The 21508-nt window shown below is 44.4% G+C and overlaps 1 protein-coding gene across 1 annotated transcript in view; it reads right to left on the bottom strand.

Annotated features, from left to right (window-relative positions):
• The window catches only part of LIMD1 (LIM domain containing 1), a 54729-nt gene that overhangs the window by 10138 nt on the left and 23083 nt on the right, over positions 1-21508 (bottom strand). Inside the window, exons 3-6 of the mRNA XM_090050443.1 lie at positions 9064-9131; positions 6838-6900; positions 3979-4109; positions 3010-3061 (exon numbers count right to left, since the gene is read on the bottom strand). Coding sequence (XP_089906569.1) covers positions 3010-3061; positions 3979-4109; positions 6838-6900; positions 9064-9131 — 314 coding nt within the window. The remainder of the gene's footprint in view (positions 1-3009; positions 3062-3978; positions 4110-6837; positions 6901-9063; positions 9132-21508) is intronic.

Here is a 21508-nt window from a genome sequence, read left to right as displayed (position 1 = left end):
GATGCAGCCACACAAATTGCAAATGCAGTTGTGGGATGTATCAAAAGAAGTATTAAGTGCAAGATATGGGTTGGGTCTCATCCAGAGGATTATGTGCAGTCTGGGCTCCATGTTTTAAGAAGGACATGGAGAAGTTAAAGACTGTCCAGAGGCAGGGAACAGGATAAAAAAATCTTGGAAAGCAAGTCATATAAGGAGAGGCTGAAGAAGCTAGGTACGTTCAGTTTGTGCAAAAGGTGTAAAACAGGGTACTCGATAGCAGTCTTCAAATACCTGAAGGGCTGCCAAAGAGAAGAAGGAAACCACTTTCTCTCTCTTGCTGCAGAGAGAAGGACACAGACCACTGGCTTGAAGTTACATCAAAGTTTAGGTTGGATACCAGGAAGAACTTTTTCACTGTGAAGAGTAGTGAGGCAGTGGAATAGACTGCCTAGGGAAGTTGTGGACTCACTATCACTGGAGGTGTTCAAGAAGAGGTTGGACAGCCACTGGTCAGGAATAGTCTAGACTCTAGGCCAGGGGCGGGCAATTATTTCAAGAGGAGGGCCACTTACCCAGTTTTGGCAGGCTGTCAAGGGCCACATGGGTAGCCCCACCCCTTCACAGGTGCCCTGCCCCCCGGTCACCATCTTGGGACCAACGTCCCAGGGCCAGCACCGGTGGGGCCCAAAGCAGGCCACAGGCTGGCAGGCGTCTGTGGGGCCAGGCTGGGCTGCACCAGCAGGGAGAGGGGGGAGCTGGCCTGGCTCCAAAGAGTCCCTGCCAGCTGGGACCCCACGCTTCTGTCACCCTGCTCTGGGCCCTGGGACACTGATGCAGGCCCTGTGCTCCCACTGGCTCTCGCACCTGCTCACCCCCAGTGCCCCCCAACCCCGCGGTACAGGCACCGCATAGCCCTGACCCCCTGCTCACTGGCAGAGAAGAAGTTGGTGCTGAGTGTGGGGAAAAGCGGTCCCTCGCCCACTCCATAGCTGGCACTCCCTGCTGCAGGCAGTGTGGCAACCAGGGGGGCTGCAGCTGCTGTCGCCATGCGCAGCCCTGACAGGCGAGCCCAGAGCGGATGCGGGGCCCAGGCTGGCAGTGGGGCCAGGTTACAAGGTGGTGCTGAGCACAGCAAGAGAAAAGAGGCCCCTTGCCCACCCCATGGCCAGTGCCCTGCGCTGCAGCTGCTCGCAGCCTGCGTGGGGTTGTCTGGAGCAGGCACAGGCAGTCCACTTTGGCTGTGAGCGCCTGCAGCATGGGGCCCTGGCCACGAGGTGGGGGAGGGGCCACTCTTCCCTACACTGGGACGGAGCCTGGGGGAAAGCTGAGCGCATGCGGGGGGGAGTAGCCCTTCCTCCGCCCCATGGCCGGTGCCTCATGCTGCAGCTACTGCAGGGCTGCCTATGCCTGCTCCGGACAGCCCCACGTGAGCAGTGAGCGGCTGCAGTACGGGGCACTGGCCATGGGGTGGGGGAGGGGTCGCTTTTCACCCCTATGCTCAGCTTTTCCCCAGGCCAGTTTTCTCTGGGCTCCTTACCTGCCCGGGGTCATCCCCTGCCCTTTCCCCGCCTTATCTCTTACCTGAGGTTCCAGCTGGGGCAGCCACCACGTGCTCCAAGGCTGGGGGGAAAAAGAGGGGGGCCCTGCTGCTGTGGGAGCCCACCAGGGCTTCCCCTGGGTCCTACTGCCCTTGTTTCCTGTCATTTTTGACAGGAACCAAAGGCAGATAAATATTAATTTTCTAAATTTTTTAGGGGCCCCACAGGCCAGATAGAATGGCCTCACAGGCTGTATTTTGCCCACCCCTGCTCTAGGCATAATGTACTCCCATACTTCATGCCTTTGCCATCTGCTCCCCCTCCCTTGCCCCGCCCTTCCTGCTACATGTGCCAAGGTGTTTTTAAGCCTCCTTCAGCGGCACTGGGTGTTGGCTGCAGCCAAGACTGGGGATTTTGACAGGGGTATGCCAATGTTCCTGCTGGAACTTCAAGCCACAGGTTCCTGGCTAGAGAGTCTTGCCCCTCCGCTCAGGGTCAGACTGATTACTGTTTCTGAGGTTAGGAAGGAATTTTACTCCATAGTCAGATTTGTATGGTCTGTGGTTTTTGCCTGCCTTTGTAGCAGGGAGTGTGGCCCCTTACCTGGGATCTCTCAAGCATATATTAACAACCTTTTATAGAAGCAAGACATTGGGTGCCATGGTTCCCCTGCTTTACCTGTGGCAGGTTAAGGTCTTATATTGTCTCAGGGTTTACGGTAGTCTTATGAAGAGTTTAGATTGGTTTGGATAAGGATGATCCTGCCTAAGACAGGGGACTGGACTAGTCTTTTACTTTCCTGCCTAGAACAGGGGGGCTGGACCTGATCTCATGAGGTCCCTTCCAGCCCCTAACTTTATGAATCTATGAATCTAGATGTCCTCTGAAGGTTCCTTCCAACCCTACTTCACTATAATTTATAGGATTTCTAGTCAGGTCAATCCCAAATTGATATACTATTAACAAGGAGGATTCATATCCCTTCAATATTCCACATTTCTGGAAAGGGGTTAGAATTTTTAACTGGTTTCACCAAAAGATTACTTCTATGAATAAGTCACTGGATAAAGAGGCTGGTGGACCTCAGGACTGTACTAGAACTGGAAACAATGAGTGGAAACCCACCACCCTCACTTGGCATCGAAGTCATGCCCTTACAGTCCAAGTGATTGTCACCCTACCAACTGAGCTACACAGCTGCCAACCTAATCATGGAAAAGCAACAAAATCTTGGAGGAAATGAAAGGCTCAGCCTGGTCAATGAAATAATCCATGTAATCAAGCAAAGGAATTATTTAGTCTTGGACCAACAAAGGCTGACACTGCTGTGAGAGCAGCACTCTGGAGGAAGCATTTCTCAGCAGTCCTGAGCCAGGAGGCCATTCTAACAGAGGCAGAGCTAAACATGGAAGGGAAAATAGAATGTTCATTGAGACAGAGCAGTATTCCCAGAATATGTAAAGAAATGTAAAGGATAAATGGTTCTTACCTCAGATGGCAAAATGGGATGTCCACATGCTGCACACTTGGGAGCCAAAACTCTAAAAGAGTAATGAGAAATAAAAGGCAAGTTGCTGATCTGTATGTTCTAACAGGTAGTTTACTAGCTGTGGCTTGTCTCCACAATTTGTGGTTCTCCCTTTATATGCAAAGGTAGGGACATAGAAGCTTTTCATTCTAAGTGTCTACTAGTTCATTGTTTATACAAAACCAGATGCCACGACCTACACTTCCAACTGCCTGATAGCTGCACAATCTGTGGTCAAGCTTGAAAACGTAAGTCCCAGGGACTGGTCTGTAAATTTTTCAGGAATGCGAGTCACTAAATTACATACATACTATACTCAATCCATTAAAAATAACTTTTATGTCTTTTATATACAAACGGCCCTTAATAGCTGGAGCTCCTCAAAACAGTGAAACCTATTACCTCAGACTAAAGACTTCAGAGAACCTGCTTCTGAGGGTTACTCTTAACACTTTGCTTTCTCTGGAATACACAAGCATCCACAAGGAAGTTTGCAACATTTTGTAATAACAGTTGCATGTAATTCTAAACAGACAGGTCAAAGTGCTTGTAGATCTAATAGCATCACTGACGGCAACCATTTAGTTTCCTTAATATTAATGATTTACAAGTGGATTTATCACTCGTTTAATTTATTGAACAAAAAGCTGGCTAAGAATCCCTCTGCCATGTCCAGCATCAACTTTTTAATCAATTAAGAAGCCAAATCCAGGCCCCGCTGTGACTGAGTCCATCTCCCACTGATTTCAGAAGGGCCAACTTACAGATTTTAGCCATTACAGACACCAAGTGATTGAACCTCACAGTGCCCCTGTAAGGTAGATAATACTACATCCATTCTGCAGTCCCATGTTCATTCCACTAACCAATCTTTCCCTACTATTTTGAAAGGCAAATGAGAGGCTCAACTTTGCTGTGTTTTGTCCTTACTTGTGGTAATCTCTGACACAATAGATTTTGTTTTCTGTGTCTACAGTGAAGGGCACTCCATCCAGACAGTCATTACAGATCACACAACGGAAGCAGCCTGGATGGTATGATTTCCCTAGAGCCTGCAGGATCTGCAATAAACCAAGAAACAGGAGAGAGCTCATGAGCAGACATTAAAGGGAAAAAAATTCACATAACATTAGACAGAGATGCACTGTCACCAGAAGGACTCTGTCTTATTTTAACAATCTAATTTTAAGAATGATTTAGCAAAGAAAGATTTTGTCCAGACAAGGGCATATTGGAGTCAGAAGATCACAAATTCCCAAAGCTAGGATTATGTGTGTGGAAAAAGAAACAGAGCTAGTGGATAATAATTTGGTTATTTGGAATGAAAAAATAAAAGGGAAAAGTCACTGATCTTTCCTTTAAAACCTGTTCTAAAACATAAGGCTAAAAGGGCATGCAGCAAAAATTACTGGAAGCAAACACAGAGGAAATAAAGAAAATACCTCCCTCTGTTCTCTTGCAAGTAACAAAGACAAACCCTACACAACCAGACTTTCACAGGTCCTTAGATTCTAATGCTAGAAGGGACCATTATGTTGCCTGATCTACAGAATGCAGGCCAGGATGCTTCACTCAGTAACTCCTGCATTGGACCCAACAACACAGGCAGCCATGTTTTAGAAAGGACTGGGTAAATTTATGATCTTTAAATAATTTCTAGTGTAGCTATACAAACTAGGATGACATTCACAATTAAATCTCAGGACAGTGACATAAAGCAAATGTTAGGAATTATCCATTTATATAACAGACTCATTTCATTATGATTTTGTCTTCCCCATAATCACCAATATTGGGTGCTACCCAATACGAGGCTAAATGATCTCATGCTTTGATCTCACATGCATGTTAGTTGGACATCGGTGAGAACTTCCTGCTGAAGTGGTCTACACATAATTCTGCTATGCTGTTTTAAACTTAAGCCAAGGTTTAACTCATATTTAGGATTAAATGCACTTCTTATCAACACCTAAAGTGCTTCACTTAGACTGCGTATAAGGAAATCAGGCTCAGCAGATGATATGGTCCAACCCCAGCCTCTAGTGAGAAGAGGCAAATACCACAGAGCTGGGCTTCTGTGCAAAAAGTGTGGACAAGATCATCCTCTGCAAGATCACAACAGATTTTCACAGGTCAAGGTAAGTCAGTCAGTGTGTTTTTACATAGACTGCTTTTCAAAGTATGTTTTTAACAGATAATACATGCATACAATATATGCAAAAAGGTGCTGTTTTTTTCTTCCTTCCAGTGACAGAGGTGCCAGGTTCTTGATCTGTCACAAGTCTTGTGCATACTGTCATGCTCCAGCTGGACTCTGCCAGCTTTGCCCAGCAACAGATGCCATCAGCACTCTCCTCATAATCTGGAAAGGCCCTATTTGGCTTGCTGCATGGCCGTGGCCATGTGCTGGGGAGGCCCTATCCCCTGTGGAAAAACCCCGCGAACATTTTAGCGCAAATATGTGACCAATCGGGGCTTGAAATTGGGCTTGTCATCTGGCCTATAAAAGCTAGGGTTGAGTTTCCGCCCAGCCAGAGCTTCCATCACTCAGTGGGTAGGCCTGGCCAGCTTCCCATGGCTTCTCCTGCCTTCGGAACCATAGGCAATCGTTTGTGCACTCACTCGTATCCGTTCGTTCATCGTCGTTTTCGATCTCGGATCCATAGTTTTGTTTTCCGTTCGTTCGTCCCTCACTTGAACCGGGACAGATCCAAGTGTAATCGCGTGCGCAGCCACATCCACACCGGTGGTGCGTAAGTAAGAGATCAAATAAAATTTTCTGGAACCTTTATGAGTCTACCTCTCCCTCTTGCAAACTAACATCAGGGGATAGAACCCACCGGGGCAACAGTCACAACCTGGCTCACGCCCCACACACATACATTTGGGAGGAAAAACCTGCAGCTTGGGAGGAAAAACCTGCAGCACCCTTATAGGCTCGGCAGTGCTACGTTGGTTAGCACTACAGAAGAAAAAGACTTGGGGGTCATCATTGACCACAAGATGAACATGAGCCTGCAATGCGATGCTGCAGCTAGTAAAGCGACCAAAATGCTGGCGTGCATCCATAGATGCTTCTCGAGCAAATCCCGGGACGTCATTCTCCCCTTGTACTCGGCCTTGGTGAGGCCGCAGCTGGAGTACTGCATCCAGTTTTGGGCTCCACAATTCAAAAAGGATGTGGAGAAGCTTGAGAGAGTCCAGAGGAGAGCCACGCGCATGATCAGAGATCAGGAAAACAGATCTTACGATGATAGGCTGAGAGCCATGGGACTCTTTAGCCTGGAAAAGCGCAGGCTCAGGGGTGATCTGATGGCCACCTATAAGTTTATCAAGGATGACCACCAGGATCTGGGGGAACATCTGTTCACCAGAGCGCCCCAAGGGATTACGAGGTCGAATGGTCACAAACTCCTGCAAGACCGTTTCAGGCTGGACATAAGAAAGAATTTCTTTACTGTCTGAGCCCCCAAGGTCTGGAACAGTCTGCCAGTGGAGGTGGTTCAAGCACCTACATTGAACACCTTCAAGAGTAAATTGGATGCTTATCTTGCTGGGATCCTATGACCCCAGCTGACTTCCTGCCCTTTGGGCAGGGGGCTGGACTCCATCTCCCGAGGTCCCTTCCAGCCCTAATGTCTACGAAATCTATGAAATCTATGAAATACCAGCTAGATGAGTAAACTAAATCAGGTAACATGGTGCATGAATTTTATTCGCCCTCGAGCCGTTATTCTAGAATGCCAATCCCCTCCTCCCCTCCCCTCCCCACATATAGGCAGCACTTACCATGTCCATTATTAAATGGCCACAAATGAAACACCTGTCAGCTGACTGCTGGAAACCAGAATACTGCAAGAAGAAAATAATTGGTTTAAAATGTTACAAGGCCGGATAGAGGAGAAACAATTGTACACTAAGGCGAGTGATCCACCTGGTTCTCTTCAGCACTCCTCCCCTCAAGCAAAATTTCTAGTTTGTTTTATGCGGATAGGGAGTGTTGAATAAGGCTCTGTCAAAGGCCCTAGGGGTGGAAATCTATTTAATCTAGTGCAGTGTTTCTCAACCTGTGGGTTGCAAGAATATATGAAATGGTCATGGACAAACTTTAAAAATGGATTATCTTCTAAAGGAGAAAAAAGATGGGAAACTGGTTTTCCCTTGCAGGCTGGCTTATTTCCAGCATGGAAGGGGCTGCTTGGGCCCCCCTCCTATCCCACACTCCCACCCCCTGCTCCACACACTGTGGGGCTAGGACTTGGGAGTCGGAATCAGTGGGTTGGTGAAGGGCACTGAGTTGGGACTGCCATCAATGTTTAAAAATGGGCCCTGGTACAAAAAAATGTTGAGAACCACTGACCTAGTGAACAATGGAAGTGTACCATGAGACTAACTCTGAGTTACTCAACTAAAGTATATGAGTGACTCTACTTCTAGGTGTATAAGTGCCCCAATTATAGCAATAACAAAATGTCTGTGCGTCTTCAGAGGGTAAATCAATTCCTGTAACAGGAGCACTTGTGAGCCCAGAGGGGGTAACATAACCAAGTGACGTGTAGGAGATCCCATCATGCCTTACTGATGTTGCAGGGGGAGCCTGCACTGGCAAGAAGCAAGCTCCTGTGGCTGGGAGCCCCCTCAGGTGCCCCATGCATCCCCACAGCTGGGAGATCACAGCAGCTAAGATCTCCCAGCTGAACTAGTGCATGGGGGCCCCTGCAGCTGGGAGTCCTATCAGCTGATGGGACTCTCAGCTATGGGGTGAGCAGGCTGCTGTGACTGGGAACAGAATCAGGTGGACTCAGGGGTGAACATGGGCCCCTACTGATGGGAGCTCCGATCAACTGAAGGGGTTCCCAGCTGTGGGAGCACAGGCTACGCGTGCAAAATAAAGCTGGATAGAAACCAGCTATAAAATCATTGCACATTTTCCAGCAATAACATTATAGCTGATTGGATCTTTTTAAGGTGCTATGGTTAATTTGTACACACAGCCAGTTTAAATTAATTGCCAGTTACCAGATAATTGCATAAAACAAATATGTAGAGGGGGCCTTAGTGCAATAGAGAAGAATCAGGTCCAGTGAGTATTTCAAATGCATCTAATTGGACTTAAGACCTACACCCCTTTAACTGGACTTCCCATTTTCAGTGCTTGGCTTAATGAAACCTATTGTTCCTAAGTAAAAGAAAGACATTTAATTCCACTTTTCCTCAATAGAGATGAGTAACTTTGCTCAATAAGGGGGCACTTCAGTAGATTTAAAAATTAACCCTTTGGAAGTCTACAGGATATACTTATTGACGGGTCTTTGTTTTTCATACTCTTTTTTTTTCTTTGTGTTTTTCAGTGAGATCTCCTGGCCCTGTCCCAAGAGCAAGGAAAAATCAAACAGGCTGTGGGGAACGTCTATCATTGTTACAGTCTATTACTGCATGTTTAAGTACCCAGATGTGTCTGTGTGGAGTCACCTCTTGACAAAGGATCCAAGCACTGCTTAAAAATCAAAAACTTTTCCCAAAGTTTGGACCCAGTCTTTTCACAAAAGGGTCTGATCCAAAGCCCACTGAAATCAATGACCTAAATGGACTCTGGACTGGGTCTCAAGTGCTCTGCTTCTATAGCACAGAGCCTATCAAGCATAAGAGCCAAAAGCCTAAATGCTGCTGCTCTTCAGTGCTGTTATACAAATCACATAGGTATTTAATAAGTATCTTAGGCACTTCTACTCTGTCCACAGCACATGAGGCATCTCATGTCTCACAGAAATGTCTGATCAAGGTCAGTCCACTGAAGAGGAAACCCACTTCACCCACTCTTTATCTAGCCATCTATCTATCGAGCACCTATCCCCAGCATGTGGCCTGATGCCCTTTCCATGAATGCTGCTTGCTAGACTTCACTGGTTGAAATACCAGCTCTGTAGCTCCATGAATCACCTTTATGCAGCTGTTCCTCCACACCACCTACAAGAACCGAGGGAAGGGAGAGACCTACGACAGCAGCACACTCACCAAGAAGTCTTCTTCGCAGAATACCTTTCCATTGACAAAGTAAAAGGCTTTTCCTCTCAGTTTTCGACCTAAGGGAAAACATAGGGAGAAGAAACCGATCAGTAGATGGAAAAATACTAGCAAAAACTGGTAACAGAGATGAAGAGTCTTAGTGTTCGATATTAGCACAGGGCCATGCATGATGGAGCGGCTCCAGAAATGAGGTTGCCACATGCACAAAAATACAAATATCACTGGGCTGAATGCTTTTAACCATTCAAATCCCCAAATATCATTAACTGTATTTTTTCTGCTAGTGACAATCCCATGGTCTTCATAATCTAGTTGTGATGCATGACATGCATAATTTGTAATTAATTTATACAGTGCCCATCTGCCTGCCTTCTTCATAATCTAATCGGGGTTGTGATGAGAGTGGTTTCAATTCAGAGAACTGCATGTTCCATGAAGGTATATGGTTTGTTAATGAGTTTCAATATCCTTGCCATCAGACAAAACACAGCATACAGTTTAAAGCCAGGCCTCAGAAACCAAACAAGAAAGGAAGTTCTAGGATCCTGTGTAGAGCAGCAAGGGTAGTTTGCTGACTCACACTGGAAGCCACTACTGGTGGTGGCTGGGGATACACAGGAAAGGAATGAGGAAGGTATTGCAGAGGATAATCTGTGCTAGTTTTATTTCTTCAAATTTTCCAGCAGCGCTCCTTTCCCAGAGGTGGCATTTTGGAGTCCCTTCTGATTCTAAGTCATCTAATCTAGTCCAACACTGCACAGAGGGATTTCAATTCCTAAATTATCCTAAATAAGCACCTATCAAATGTCTTTTTGAAAGCCTCCAGACTTGCTTTCACATCCCCCAACCCTTAATCACCCTTTCTTCAAATTAAATAGAACAGCTTCCTGCAACCCAGCATATCATCTGGATCTACCTGAGGTGAGTTAGATACCACAGTGACAAAACTGGCCAGCATCTAGTCTCCAATAGAACTTTCAGCTGTTGCTTCCACACTTCTTCAGCTGTTTTAAAACCAAGGACTCCTTAGGCAGACAAGATCACATAGGTCCAAATAAAGCACTCTGCATCTAGTAGAGTTTAGATGTGTTACATATTTTACATGTATAGGTTGGTAGCTTGTTGCAGTTCCTCATAGTTAAAAAGTATTGCTGTAGCAAAATACACCTCCTCCTCCCACTCCAACTCCGCTACTTCTTCCTCTAAGTACCCTCTCTTTCATCAGAGCAAACAGTTTATTTTACTTACTTTTAAACTGTTAAATTTTGTCTCTTTACAATCCACTTTCTCTGTTAAGCATAAAAAACTTCGCAGCTGCAGTCTAATCTGACAGCATTCAGATGAGGAGAAAGTATTACAAAACCAGATGCCTGCCTCAACTCAGCAAATTCCGACAGAGAACAGTAGTCAGCATTTGCAATTAAAACATACTGACCAGAGCGCATTTGCACACATGCATCTGGAGCATTTATAGGAACAAAGTCTCCCATCTCATGTACTACACGTGCTAAATCGTGTCTAGGAAAGACATGCTGCCAGATTATTGGTACAGTGATGTGATACAGTGTAAGCTGCTAGGGGCTGGACAGTACTTACCTCTAGGAACTGTGAGGCACAAAGTATGTTGTTCTCAGTGCTCAGCAAATATAATGCTCACAGTAAAAAAAACTAACAAAGGAAGAAAAGTACCATGCGTCCTGAAAAGTCTGATCTTTGTCAGTTGCTGCACACACCAGAGGGCGCTGTAAGACAGGCTAGAAAGCATCCGTGGCTACCAGCCAAAAAAATACTTTCATTTCTACCCAAGAGAACTTTTACCATCTTTTCTCTGATGCCTGATAAAGGGTGTTTGTGCCCAAAAGCTTGCAATTAAAGACTTTTTTTGCAAAAATCTTCTAGATCTAATAAAAAAAGATACCACTGTCCACAAGTCCTGATTGCTTTTTCCTCTAGACCAATACAGCTACAACCTGGATACCAAGTTCAAAGATGAACTCCTAGCAAAACTTGCTTCAACTTCTGTGGGGCCAGCAACTTTCGCTAAGCCCGAAAGTCACCCCTAGTATTTATGGCTCAATCTAAACTTGATGCACAAAGGGCAAAGAGTATTACAACTGCATTTCTTGCAGCTACCTCTGTAATACTCAGTGTTACAAGTTGATCTTGTTACCTTTCTGCATTTAAGGACCAGCTGTGGAACTGTGCTACACTGCAGCAGGCTTGTGTGTCAGTTAGGACCAAACTGTATTATAACAGGTTTTTATTGGTAGGCATGGGTGGAGAAACAACTGTGTTAGGGAACAGTACTTGAGCAGAGATCTTAGCCTTGACCCCAAAATAGAGGGTCAATTAGTTTCAACTCTACAATGAAGCCCACAGGACTTGTATGCAGGCACAAAGTATATTTTTGAATGCAAATATGGATTTGCACTGTTGGCACAGCAAAACCTGCTGATTCAGCCTCTGAAATGTCCTCTAAATTGACCAGGATGGAACCCAGACACATGCGTTACAGCAGGCTTCAAGGCCAGTGAAAGTGGCAATATGTCTAGCAGAGGACACTCTGAGACCACTGGAACACCAAGTACAATGCAGACTGCAGTGTAGCGAAGAAGTACCCATGCTAGGTTTAAATGAGTTAATTCATACAGCTGTCCAGCCACAGCAGCACTCATCTCCACATGGGCTAATTTACATCTTATAAATTAAGATGCATAATTAGCTCAATGCTACTCTGAATAGACTGTTTCTGGTACCCAAAGCTTTTTCAAGTCTCTCTGCACTGCCCTGCAGTCTCTGCAGCTTTGTCAAACTGCTGCTATGATTCTGTAGTAAGAAATCTTTGTTGTCAGAGGAAGATCAACCCACTCAGACACCAAACCTTCCCCTGCTATTAATGCTTCTGTGCCTGCAAGCCAGTGCAAGAGTCCCTCCGCTCCAAGCCGCCACTGCCCATAGTCAGGGCCAAATTAACCCTTTAGAGGCCCCTAAGCAAACAAACTCGTGAGTCCCCAGCTGAAGAAGAAATGTTTATATTACTTTTTTTTTACTCAATAATTACAATACATAAAATAAGCACTAGTGGGCCCCTTCTTTACTTAGGGCCCTAGGCATGTGCCTAGCTTGCCTATGCATTAATCCAGCCCTGCCCATAGTCCTAGAGCATGAGGGAGGAGGAGAGGTAGCATAGCCACCAGAGCAGTCCAAGCAGAGAGAGGTCCCTGGCCCTGCACCAGCTCTGGGAGGGCAGTGCTTGTGGAAGCAAACACAACACCATCTGTAAAGGTGCAGCAGCTGCTCTGTGTTTGCTCTCCAGCTCCCTGGAAGCATCCTGTACACGTGGGCATAATGCCACCTGTCAGGCACCCCTGCATGGAAGGTTCTTGCTTGCTTCCTTCCTGGCACATTGCTGGCTCCAAGGGCAGTTATTGAGTCCACCATTTTTAAAACATTCCCAGCAAATGACAGGTTTTGACAAGCAAGCAGGGAACAATAAGGTAAGAACAGCACAGGCCTCATCTTTCATCAACACAATAAAGCTACAACCCCCAAAATGTGGAGAGAAGAATCACATGACTGGTCACACACACAGTCTAGTGCCCAAATGATTAAAGGAGCTGTAGTTCCTACCTTGTCTTTATTTTGGTGCGAGTCAGGATGCAGGCGCTCGCTTTAGAATAAAAATACCCTATCTCCAACTAACTTTGTTTGATATTTCACTCGGTTAAACAAAAATCAAAACAGGACCCCAATCCCAAAATAAAGGGGTCCACATAGGCGCTGGGGTACCTTGGACAAAAATAACAGGAGATTTTTCAGCTACACTGGTGCCAGCATGCATTTAGATCAGTCCAGCCTAATTTTCTGAATTTAGTAAAAGGTTTGATTGCTGTGGGATGAGGGAGAAATGGCATGCAACTATAAAAAGGACGGTTCTACTGCTCATGATTTCCAAAGTATCCATCTGGTGATTTCAGAGGAATTTAACAATGGGGCAAAGCCTGCAATCCTCACTCAGGCAAATCTCCAACCGATTTCAACAAGCATCAGTCTTGAAACAGGTACCAGAGTGGCACTTTATAGACTGAGAGAGGCATGAACTTAAAGAGCAAAAGCTTTCTTCATCAGATGTTACGACTGATACAGACTTGAAACAGTCAACTTAAAAAAAACCCAACCCCCTGAATATTACAAGCTGGCACATGCTGTAGGTCAGCCAAGTGTACAGCTGATAAGGCAACCTTCCACCCATATGTAATGTGTAAAAGGTAGGTTGGGGACAGTGAAGAAACACACCCACAGGCAAGTTATGCCTGATTTTGGCTGCAGTCCCTGATCGGTGTGCTAGCTATAGTCTTTCCAACAGAGGGACACATCTTGGATTACTGCCAGAGTCATTCTTCAACAGTGACAAAAGTATTTTACAGGCACTGCGCACCAGGTGTATTTTCAACCCCTTGACACTACTGGTTAAGATTTATTACAGCAGCCCCAGAGGGGCTGTCATAGTTAACATTTTGTGTCAGCCTTTTTTTTAAATAAATTAATTTACTAGAATGATAAACCCAATGAAAGGGATTTATAATTGGCTGTCAACTTGGTATACAGGTCTGTTGAGCATAAGCCCTATAGATTTTGATCATTTTGGTGGCAGGATCAGGGCATTATACTACACCCTTAACATCTGCGTTGAAAAATGGCACCCAGCACTCTGACTTTCTTCTGATCCGTACGCATCTATACAAGACTATCCCAGCCCAGACTATCATTCCAGGATTTCTTGTTCTTCCCTACAAAACAAAGTTTTGATCCTCATATTATTACATATCAATCCAGAATAATCTACTAGTCCAAGGGTGCTCAACACAAAGCCTGCAAGACAAATCCAGCCTATGGAGCCATGCCATCTGGCCTGTGGGGATCTCTGCCAGTTGGGAGATTTGGTGATGGGGGAGTGGTGGAATCTCTGCACAACCAGAGCCAGCCCCGTGGGCCAGGGCCATCCAGCAGGATCAGGACCAGACCCATCCAAATCAGGTGGAGCTGCTCTCTCTCCCCATCCCTCCCGCTGCACATATGGATTGGGGTGGGCCTGTCCTGCCCTGCCCTCCCCCCCGCCATTCATCAGGATCAGGGCAGGCTGTTCCCTGCCTCCTTCCATGTGGTCCTGATGTTGCTTCCAACCCTAATTTTCTATGATTCAATTATGGTAATACTTTTGGTCATCAATCTCAAATGACAGGTTTCTTTCTTTGGAGTATACATCTTTATAAATTTCACTTTGAACAAGCTACTGCTGTCATGATGGTCAATGGGAAAATTTGCCATTCACTTCCACAGGAGCTGGAATGAACCCTTTTGTTTTTAATAAAACTACTTTCTCATTAATTAGCATCAGTGGTTATGGTTAAGAACTAGAGGGAGACCAGGATGGAAAGCCAATGTTCAAAGACAAAAAGTTATTCTGTGTCACAGCCTTTTCACTTCTGTGCAAAATTCTAAGTCTAAACAGTGCTCAGGTAGATTAGAGTTAGGCTATAAATCTTCTATAATTACAGAGGGCAGATTTATTTATTTTTTTAAAGAAAAAGCTTTTGGAGTTGGGAGGTATCACCACCCAAGGAGGAAGAGGATCATTTGGCTGGCAGACTGCAACCCCCCCCCCAAAAAAAAAAACAAACACCCCCACATCAGCCTCCTAAAATTAAGTAACCAAGAGTGCTGACAGATCCTGGAAAGAAAGCTCTGACTCATATCGCCACTTCCTCTTCACTTTTCATGTCCCTCAGAAGCTGCATCCATACAAGCAGTCTTCACATCACTCAAGAAGCACAAAGGGTGTGCACAGGCTACAAGGTGGGAAGATTCCCCCAGATCTCATACCATCCCCCTGGTGGGTCTTCATGTGACAAAGTACAAAAAGATCCAGCTCAGACATGATTCTTTGGGGACCACTGAAGACGCTGCAAACTAGAACAGGCCTTTTGGTGCTCTCATTAGTGCCTCAGGCCAGGCCTCACCTAAAACTGCAGCACAAGAACTGGTTTCTGGTTGCCCCAGCCTCAGCTGTCCTCAGTGGAGGCCAAATGCAGCAGGGAATCTCTACACAGAAGAGTCATTATTGCAAATCATCTCTTCACTGGGGTTGGGCTGACAGTTCACTTCAAACCCTGAACCTAGCCTGAATCAGAGGGCATTCCCTAACCTGTGCACAGTACTTGAATGTCTGATACAAGCTAGCTTCAAACAGCTTCAAAAGATGCACCCAGTAGCAATACTGTTAATGTAGATTGCCAAGTCTCTCTCACACAGTCATTAAGCCAGAGTGCATACTGCAAAACTGGCAGATGCATAAGTTATGTCAATTAGCAAAACACTGGAGGCATCCAAAAGTGAGCTTGTGGTCTGATGGCCACTAGTAAAAATAGGCACTCCTGCTGCAACACATATGTACCTAAAGCCAGGTGCCATCTAGTTACAGCCACAGGTACGAACAGAAAGTTTAAAAGAAGGGCTATGAAACCTCAGCCAGCCACATGGTGAATATAAAATCTTTCCTTTGATCACAGCAGATTTCTACAACAAGGTCAACAGAGCCATCTGAAATCTTTTCTTTTAAGGAAACTCCACAGCAGTACACCAGCGGCTTCAAAGTTTAGATACCAAACAAACAAACACAGGGAAGAGAGAACCTTATAACTGCAGAATCTCTGCTGGGGCATCTTTTTCAACACAGCAGGCACCCCCTCTTTAGTCTATAACAAAGAGCGGTACAGAAGGGCTGCTTGTACATGCCACAGAGGTTTACTTCGGTTTAATTCTCCCTAAATTGAAGCAGTGGGTTTTTAAAAACCCCACTTCAATTTAAACTGAAGTAAACCCCCATAGCATGTACACAAGGGTCGGGCTCAATCCTTACCTGCCTCTTTGGCGGGGGGGAGGGAAGGCAAGCTGCCGGTGAGCCAAGTGGCCCCTGAGCTGCCGGGGGGAGCCGGTGCTTCTCTCTGTGGAAGTGCCTGCCAGGTGGCACCCACCCACAGGCACCCAGCCTGGGCAGTCCTGGTGGGCACTGCAGCTGTGCAAGTAAACACTAGGCCCCCATGCAGCTCAAGTAGGCAGGCAGGCTCCGGGTAAGGGGGGGGGGGAAAAAAAGATCAGGCTCGCCATTTTTTTTTTCCTTCTTCAGTGGAGCCTGCCTGCACAGCCCCTGAGCTGCACAGGGCTTGGTGCTTCCCTCCATGGCTATTAAGGTAGCAAACTAAAACACTTTGGACATGTTTTATTTTGCTACATCCCAAAGTCATTTAAAGCACAATATGCCACCAACAGTGTAAACAGCAGCCACATTATGCGGTGCAAAAGGGCATTTAAATCGCTTTAAAGGCCTATTTTGTGTACAGAGGCTAAGGACACTAAAGTTGCATTCACTACCATGCTTCCCAGGTCAACACCAATTCTGTTGCCCAACTGACTTTAACACACATCCTGCTCTAACTTTCAGAGGGAAACAGCACCCTTTCCCTGAAGTATTTTCATATGTGCAATCTAGTCAGAGAAGAATTGCTTTGGGGAAGTTTGAGCTCACTTGGCTGAGGTCTTGAGATACTGAACTTGGAATACAAGTTCTTTCCTACTTGCGGGGGGAGGACTCTGTAAAAGTAAATGTAATAAAGAAAGTAGTGATTCTGCAAAATGCCTTACACTAAAAGGCACAGTTTAGTTTCATACATAAACCCTCCCAAGGAATACAACTAGGCATTTTTACTAAGGTTGAATAGAAACAGTTTGTTTTCAAAGATCAAATATTGAGATTTCTAAAGGCATGAAATATAAAAATAAAAGCTAGAAAATGTGTATATTTACTCAAATTTTCAAATAAATGTATGCATAAACTTTTTAACAAACGAGCTTGTGTACATATCCATTTTAAAAAGAAATGCATTAGAAAGAAAGAACAGAGTGATTAAAAAAATAAATCAGAAAACACAGAATTATATTCAGTTTAAGGCTGCAATCTCAGACTTTCATCTTAGACTAATAGCTATCTTGCATTTACATTTCAATTGTGAATTGACACATTATTACTCCTACCCTCTCACCCAGTATATAAGAGTTCATGTACAAACACACACACCCCTGAAAAAATGCCATGCCAAGGCCTTACATAGCACATATCCTAGTAATATTGCCCTGAAATCCTTCCGTACCTGCCACAGACCAAGTGGACAGGAGCAAGATCCATCACTGCAGCGTTCAGTAAAAATCTAGCTTGTGCCACTTGTGTGACATTTTGCATGGCAAGTGGCAAGGATTTTTCATTAGAAAGTAGAGAGGGTAAAAAGCCCATTCATGGAGTCGTATTCTGAACTGTCTCTGAGGTTTAGCTCATTTGAATTCCTGTGGTGATATGCTGAGGTTTTGGCATTGTTTTTTTTTTTTGCTTCACATACATCACATGTCATCATTTTTGGCTTAATCATTTTGATTAAAGAATTCCCACAGTTAGTGCGTGGGGGGGGGGTGGAGCAGAGAAGGGTGCATATTAGCTAACACTCAAGCTTTCTCACTTACAGATCTGTAAATTTGACACAGCTGGAAATTAGTTTGGTGGCCCTGAACAGTCAAATTCAGCTTCACATAAGTCATGTACACAAAGGCAAATTTGGCTTCTGGAACCAGGGGGAATATTTGCTCTCATTTAACAACTCCATACCCACAAATTTGGCCTTGCCGGCAATTCAGCTCAGGAGAGATGCAGGACTGGATCACTAGGGGTGTTGATTTATAATTAAAGGTGCACTGGCAAAAGAAGGAAGGTTGACAAAAGGATTATTTAATTGTACTAGGGTATCACCCACTATAATGGACCAATGTCTACGGCATATTTCCCACTAGTACCTGGTACCTACCAGAGACACTGATGCTCCAACCAGTAGACTGAATTCTCTGAATTTGCATCACAGCCTTTAACCATGATACAGTGTCACTGTGCAACTTTCAAGCTGTCAGCCTAGCACTCAACCCCTTCAATGCTGATCTGCAGCCTCAGGCAGCTTAATAATGTATACCTAGTAGTCCCAGTTAAGACTGAGACTACACAGATACATATAGGGCATGTCTGCAATGCATAAGGCAGTGCCATGGAGGAATATCCAAGAAAGTGGTAAACAAGTTTGTTCAGGTACCTGAAACACCAGCAGCTTTCCCTTACACTTATAAGCAGGGAAACCTGACCCAGGCCCAGCTGTTCTGATGCAAGTATCTAAATTAGCTCATTTAGAGCCAACTCAATTACCACTACACACCATTGTACTGGGCTGTGTGGATATGCCAAGAGAGCAGTGAGACACAGCCTGGGTAGGCTGCCACAGCACAATGCTGGTGCTGTGCAGAGCTATTTGAACAAGCAGTTACAGCAGTAATTCACATCCAGCTTGCCTATATTATTTCAAATTCAAGGGAAGCACTAGTGCCCTGTCATCCTTTCATCAATGTAATGTTTGCTCTAGGTTTTAAAAGAGGAAGAAACATTAAAGGCCAAAATCTTGCCATTGGTGGACATATAACCCCCACTCATTTTTCCCAGGAGGTCACCATTTGGCCCAAATTTTGGATTTTTCTTCTGCAGTTTAACATATAAATACTCCCTCTCCCCTCCTTGCAATCAGTTCTTTAGTTCTAGCTTCCTTCCCTGCCTACTAATTTCCTTCATAGTCATCATTTCCACTTCCTTTGCTCTTTTTTGGCCTTCTGATTTCCTCTGAGGACCATATGGCTCATACAGCTTAAATACAAACACTGTATGTTTGAAAACGTCCATGATGGTAAGGTGGTACCAGAGCTGCAATATATCTGGGTTTCTTTAAACATAAATCAATCCTGGTTGTGTCAGCCTAGGGTTAAAAAGTGCTAAACCAATACAGTTTATTCCCAGTTACCTAAAGAATAAAATAAACGTCATAAAGCCTGGAAATACACTTCTTCGCACAGACCATGTGTGCACAAATATTATTCAAATAAAAAGAAGAAACTGCTATGCAACAGTGGTTAATGTGTAACAAACTGTTTGAAGACTTAAAACATTTGCTCTATGAATTAAAATCAAGCAAGCAGACACCTTGCAGGAACCAGCTATATGTTTCTGACTTACTTTCACAGGTTTAATGTCAGATAAATATATATAGTAAGGATGTAAAAAAACCCTAGCCTGCTCAAAAGTTTCTGCCCCCACCCCTCACTTAAAAACTACTCTGTTCACATGCATATTTAGTACCAAACAATTAAATGAGAGTTTGTCACAATAATTATTCCAAACCTGTTTGACCTATAAACCCAATTTTCTTTATACCATTTTGCTACCTCAGATAAAGCCACTGTTTTTTTCCTGACAGATTAACTCTGTGACCTAAATGGTTCCATCCAAAAAAAATGCTTTCCCACATTTGTCACTGATCACATTGCCTGTATTTTAGAGACAAGGGGCTTGATAACATTCAGCTCTGTAACTATCATAGCACTTTTCTTTTCTTGGTAGACCTGCTAAGCCTTCCTGATCTGGGAAACCAAAAAAAGCATTTGGACAGAAATCCAACCACAAACAGAATTAGAGATCATTGCTAAAACAAAAACAGTGAGGCAGTAGATATAAATATCTGGAAATGTGGGAGGCAGTTTGCTTTACCTTAATAGGTCATTTTGTATATTTTTTATCTTAAGACAGAGATTTAGTGCTCCACTTGAGCAGTATTTTAGGACTGAAACCATGGACAACCTTGACTTCTCTATAATAGCTTGTTTGGGTGGGTCCAAGATAACCTTCAGTTGACCTGACAAACACAGGTTAGCTTCTTGGTCTTCAGAAAGAAACCAGAGTCCCCATATACTCTGTTCAACACATAGTTTGCAGCTAAGACAAACAAAATTGTCCAGACAAATATCTATTTTACTGGCAACTGAAACAGTCTCCTAAAATCTACCAGTGGCATGATGGTGTAGGGTGCACAGTGTGTACGGGAAGGCATATATTATCTCTGTCTGGGTACTCCACTCCTTTGAAGTGGCATTTCAGTCAATAGGCCACAGGGAGAAGCAGTTTAAATCTTCATCATTACAGTCCAGCAAAAAGGAAGGAAAACAAATGCAGCCGTAGTTCACCAATAGCTCCAAGACAAGCCAAGACAGAGCACTCCAGTTGCAGAGATGTATTAAACGACCACAACCCTATGGCCTGCTCCAGAAACTGCATTCGGTTAAACATTTAATATGGGAAACACAACACCTTCCAAGTCCGATATGTAACTACCATAAAAAAAACATTCAAGTAGTGGATCTCCAAGCCTAGGATGTGGAAGCCATATGGCAGATTTCCCCTTTAAACGTCAATTTACTTGTTCTCGTTTTCTGCAGCCTGGATGTTTGGAGATATGCATGTACATGAGAAAAACCTATTCAGAAGGCCTGCTTCCATGAGCTTCTTTAAATTCTAGTAGAATTACTGGCCCCTAACCTGTACCCACTGAAGTATATGCATGCCTACAGTCACACTAGCAATCACCAGTAAACAAACTATGCACATGCTGAAGGGTTTGTAGGACTGGGGCCTTACTGAATAATAGTTATTCTGTATAAACAAGGCAAATTGTGCTCTTACTTCCCCTTGTATAAATCCAGGACAACCCCAATGAAGTCAGATCTATGCAAATCTAGCTGGGGGCAGACTCCAGCCCTGTGGATCTGCTCCTGTTTCCTTGGAAGTCAGTAGAAGCTTTGCCGTAAACTTTAACAGGTGTAGGAACAGGTCAAGAACATATGATTGAACACTGTTTGGAGAGCCAAAAGCCCTTGCAACTTTCTCCAGCTTCTTGATCCTAAGGCAATTGAAAATAAAGCATCCAAAAGATATCACCAAAACAATAAACATCAAACAAAAGAGGTAAACAACAGAGCTAATACAATTGAGCTACGCTGAGTGTTAAAACAGGAAAGAGAATGGAACTAGGCTAGCAACAACATGTCTTGTTGTAAGTGAGTTTCATTTCCTCCTACTGACAAATCAGCCAAAGGAGTCACTTCTGTGATCTACAAAGCATATCCTTTTCTTTTTGTTGTTAATTTGTTTGCTGATGACAGGAAGCAAAAGGAGAGACTCAAACACATCCCCAGAAGCATAAGACCTCTTCAGAAAACCACCTGCAGAGCCATGCATATAGCAAGCAAGTCCCAGTCACTATTGAGGCTCAATTCAGCATGGGTAGCTTAGAAAAAATAAGCGAGCCAGACTATTTTCTTGCACTACTGAGGCCAGACACAAGAGCAACAGCAAACTTATTCTTAAGAGAGGTAAATGGTATTCCCACCTTCTCATACTGAAATAAATTTTCTACCAATGGAAATAGTGTTCCCTGTTTCCATCAAGGGCTTTCATCTGAAGTGC

This window comes from Crocodylus siamensis, chromosome 5 (assembly GCF_052110815.1).
Source record: "Crocodylus siamensis isolate JL-2025a chromosome 5, ASM5211081v1, whole genome shotgun sequence".
Lineage (NCBI taxonomy): Eukaryota > Metazoa > Chordata > Crocodylia > Crocodylidae > Crocodylus > Crocodylus siamensis.
The sequence above is the reverse complement of the archived record's forward strand: the minus strand, read 5'-3'. Positions and strand labels throughout refer to the sequence as shown.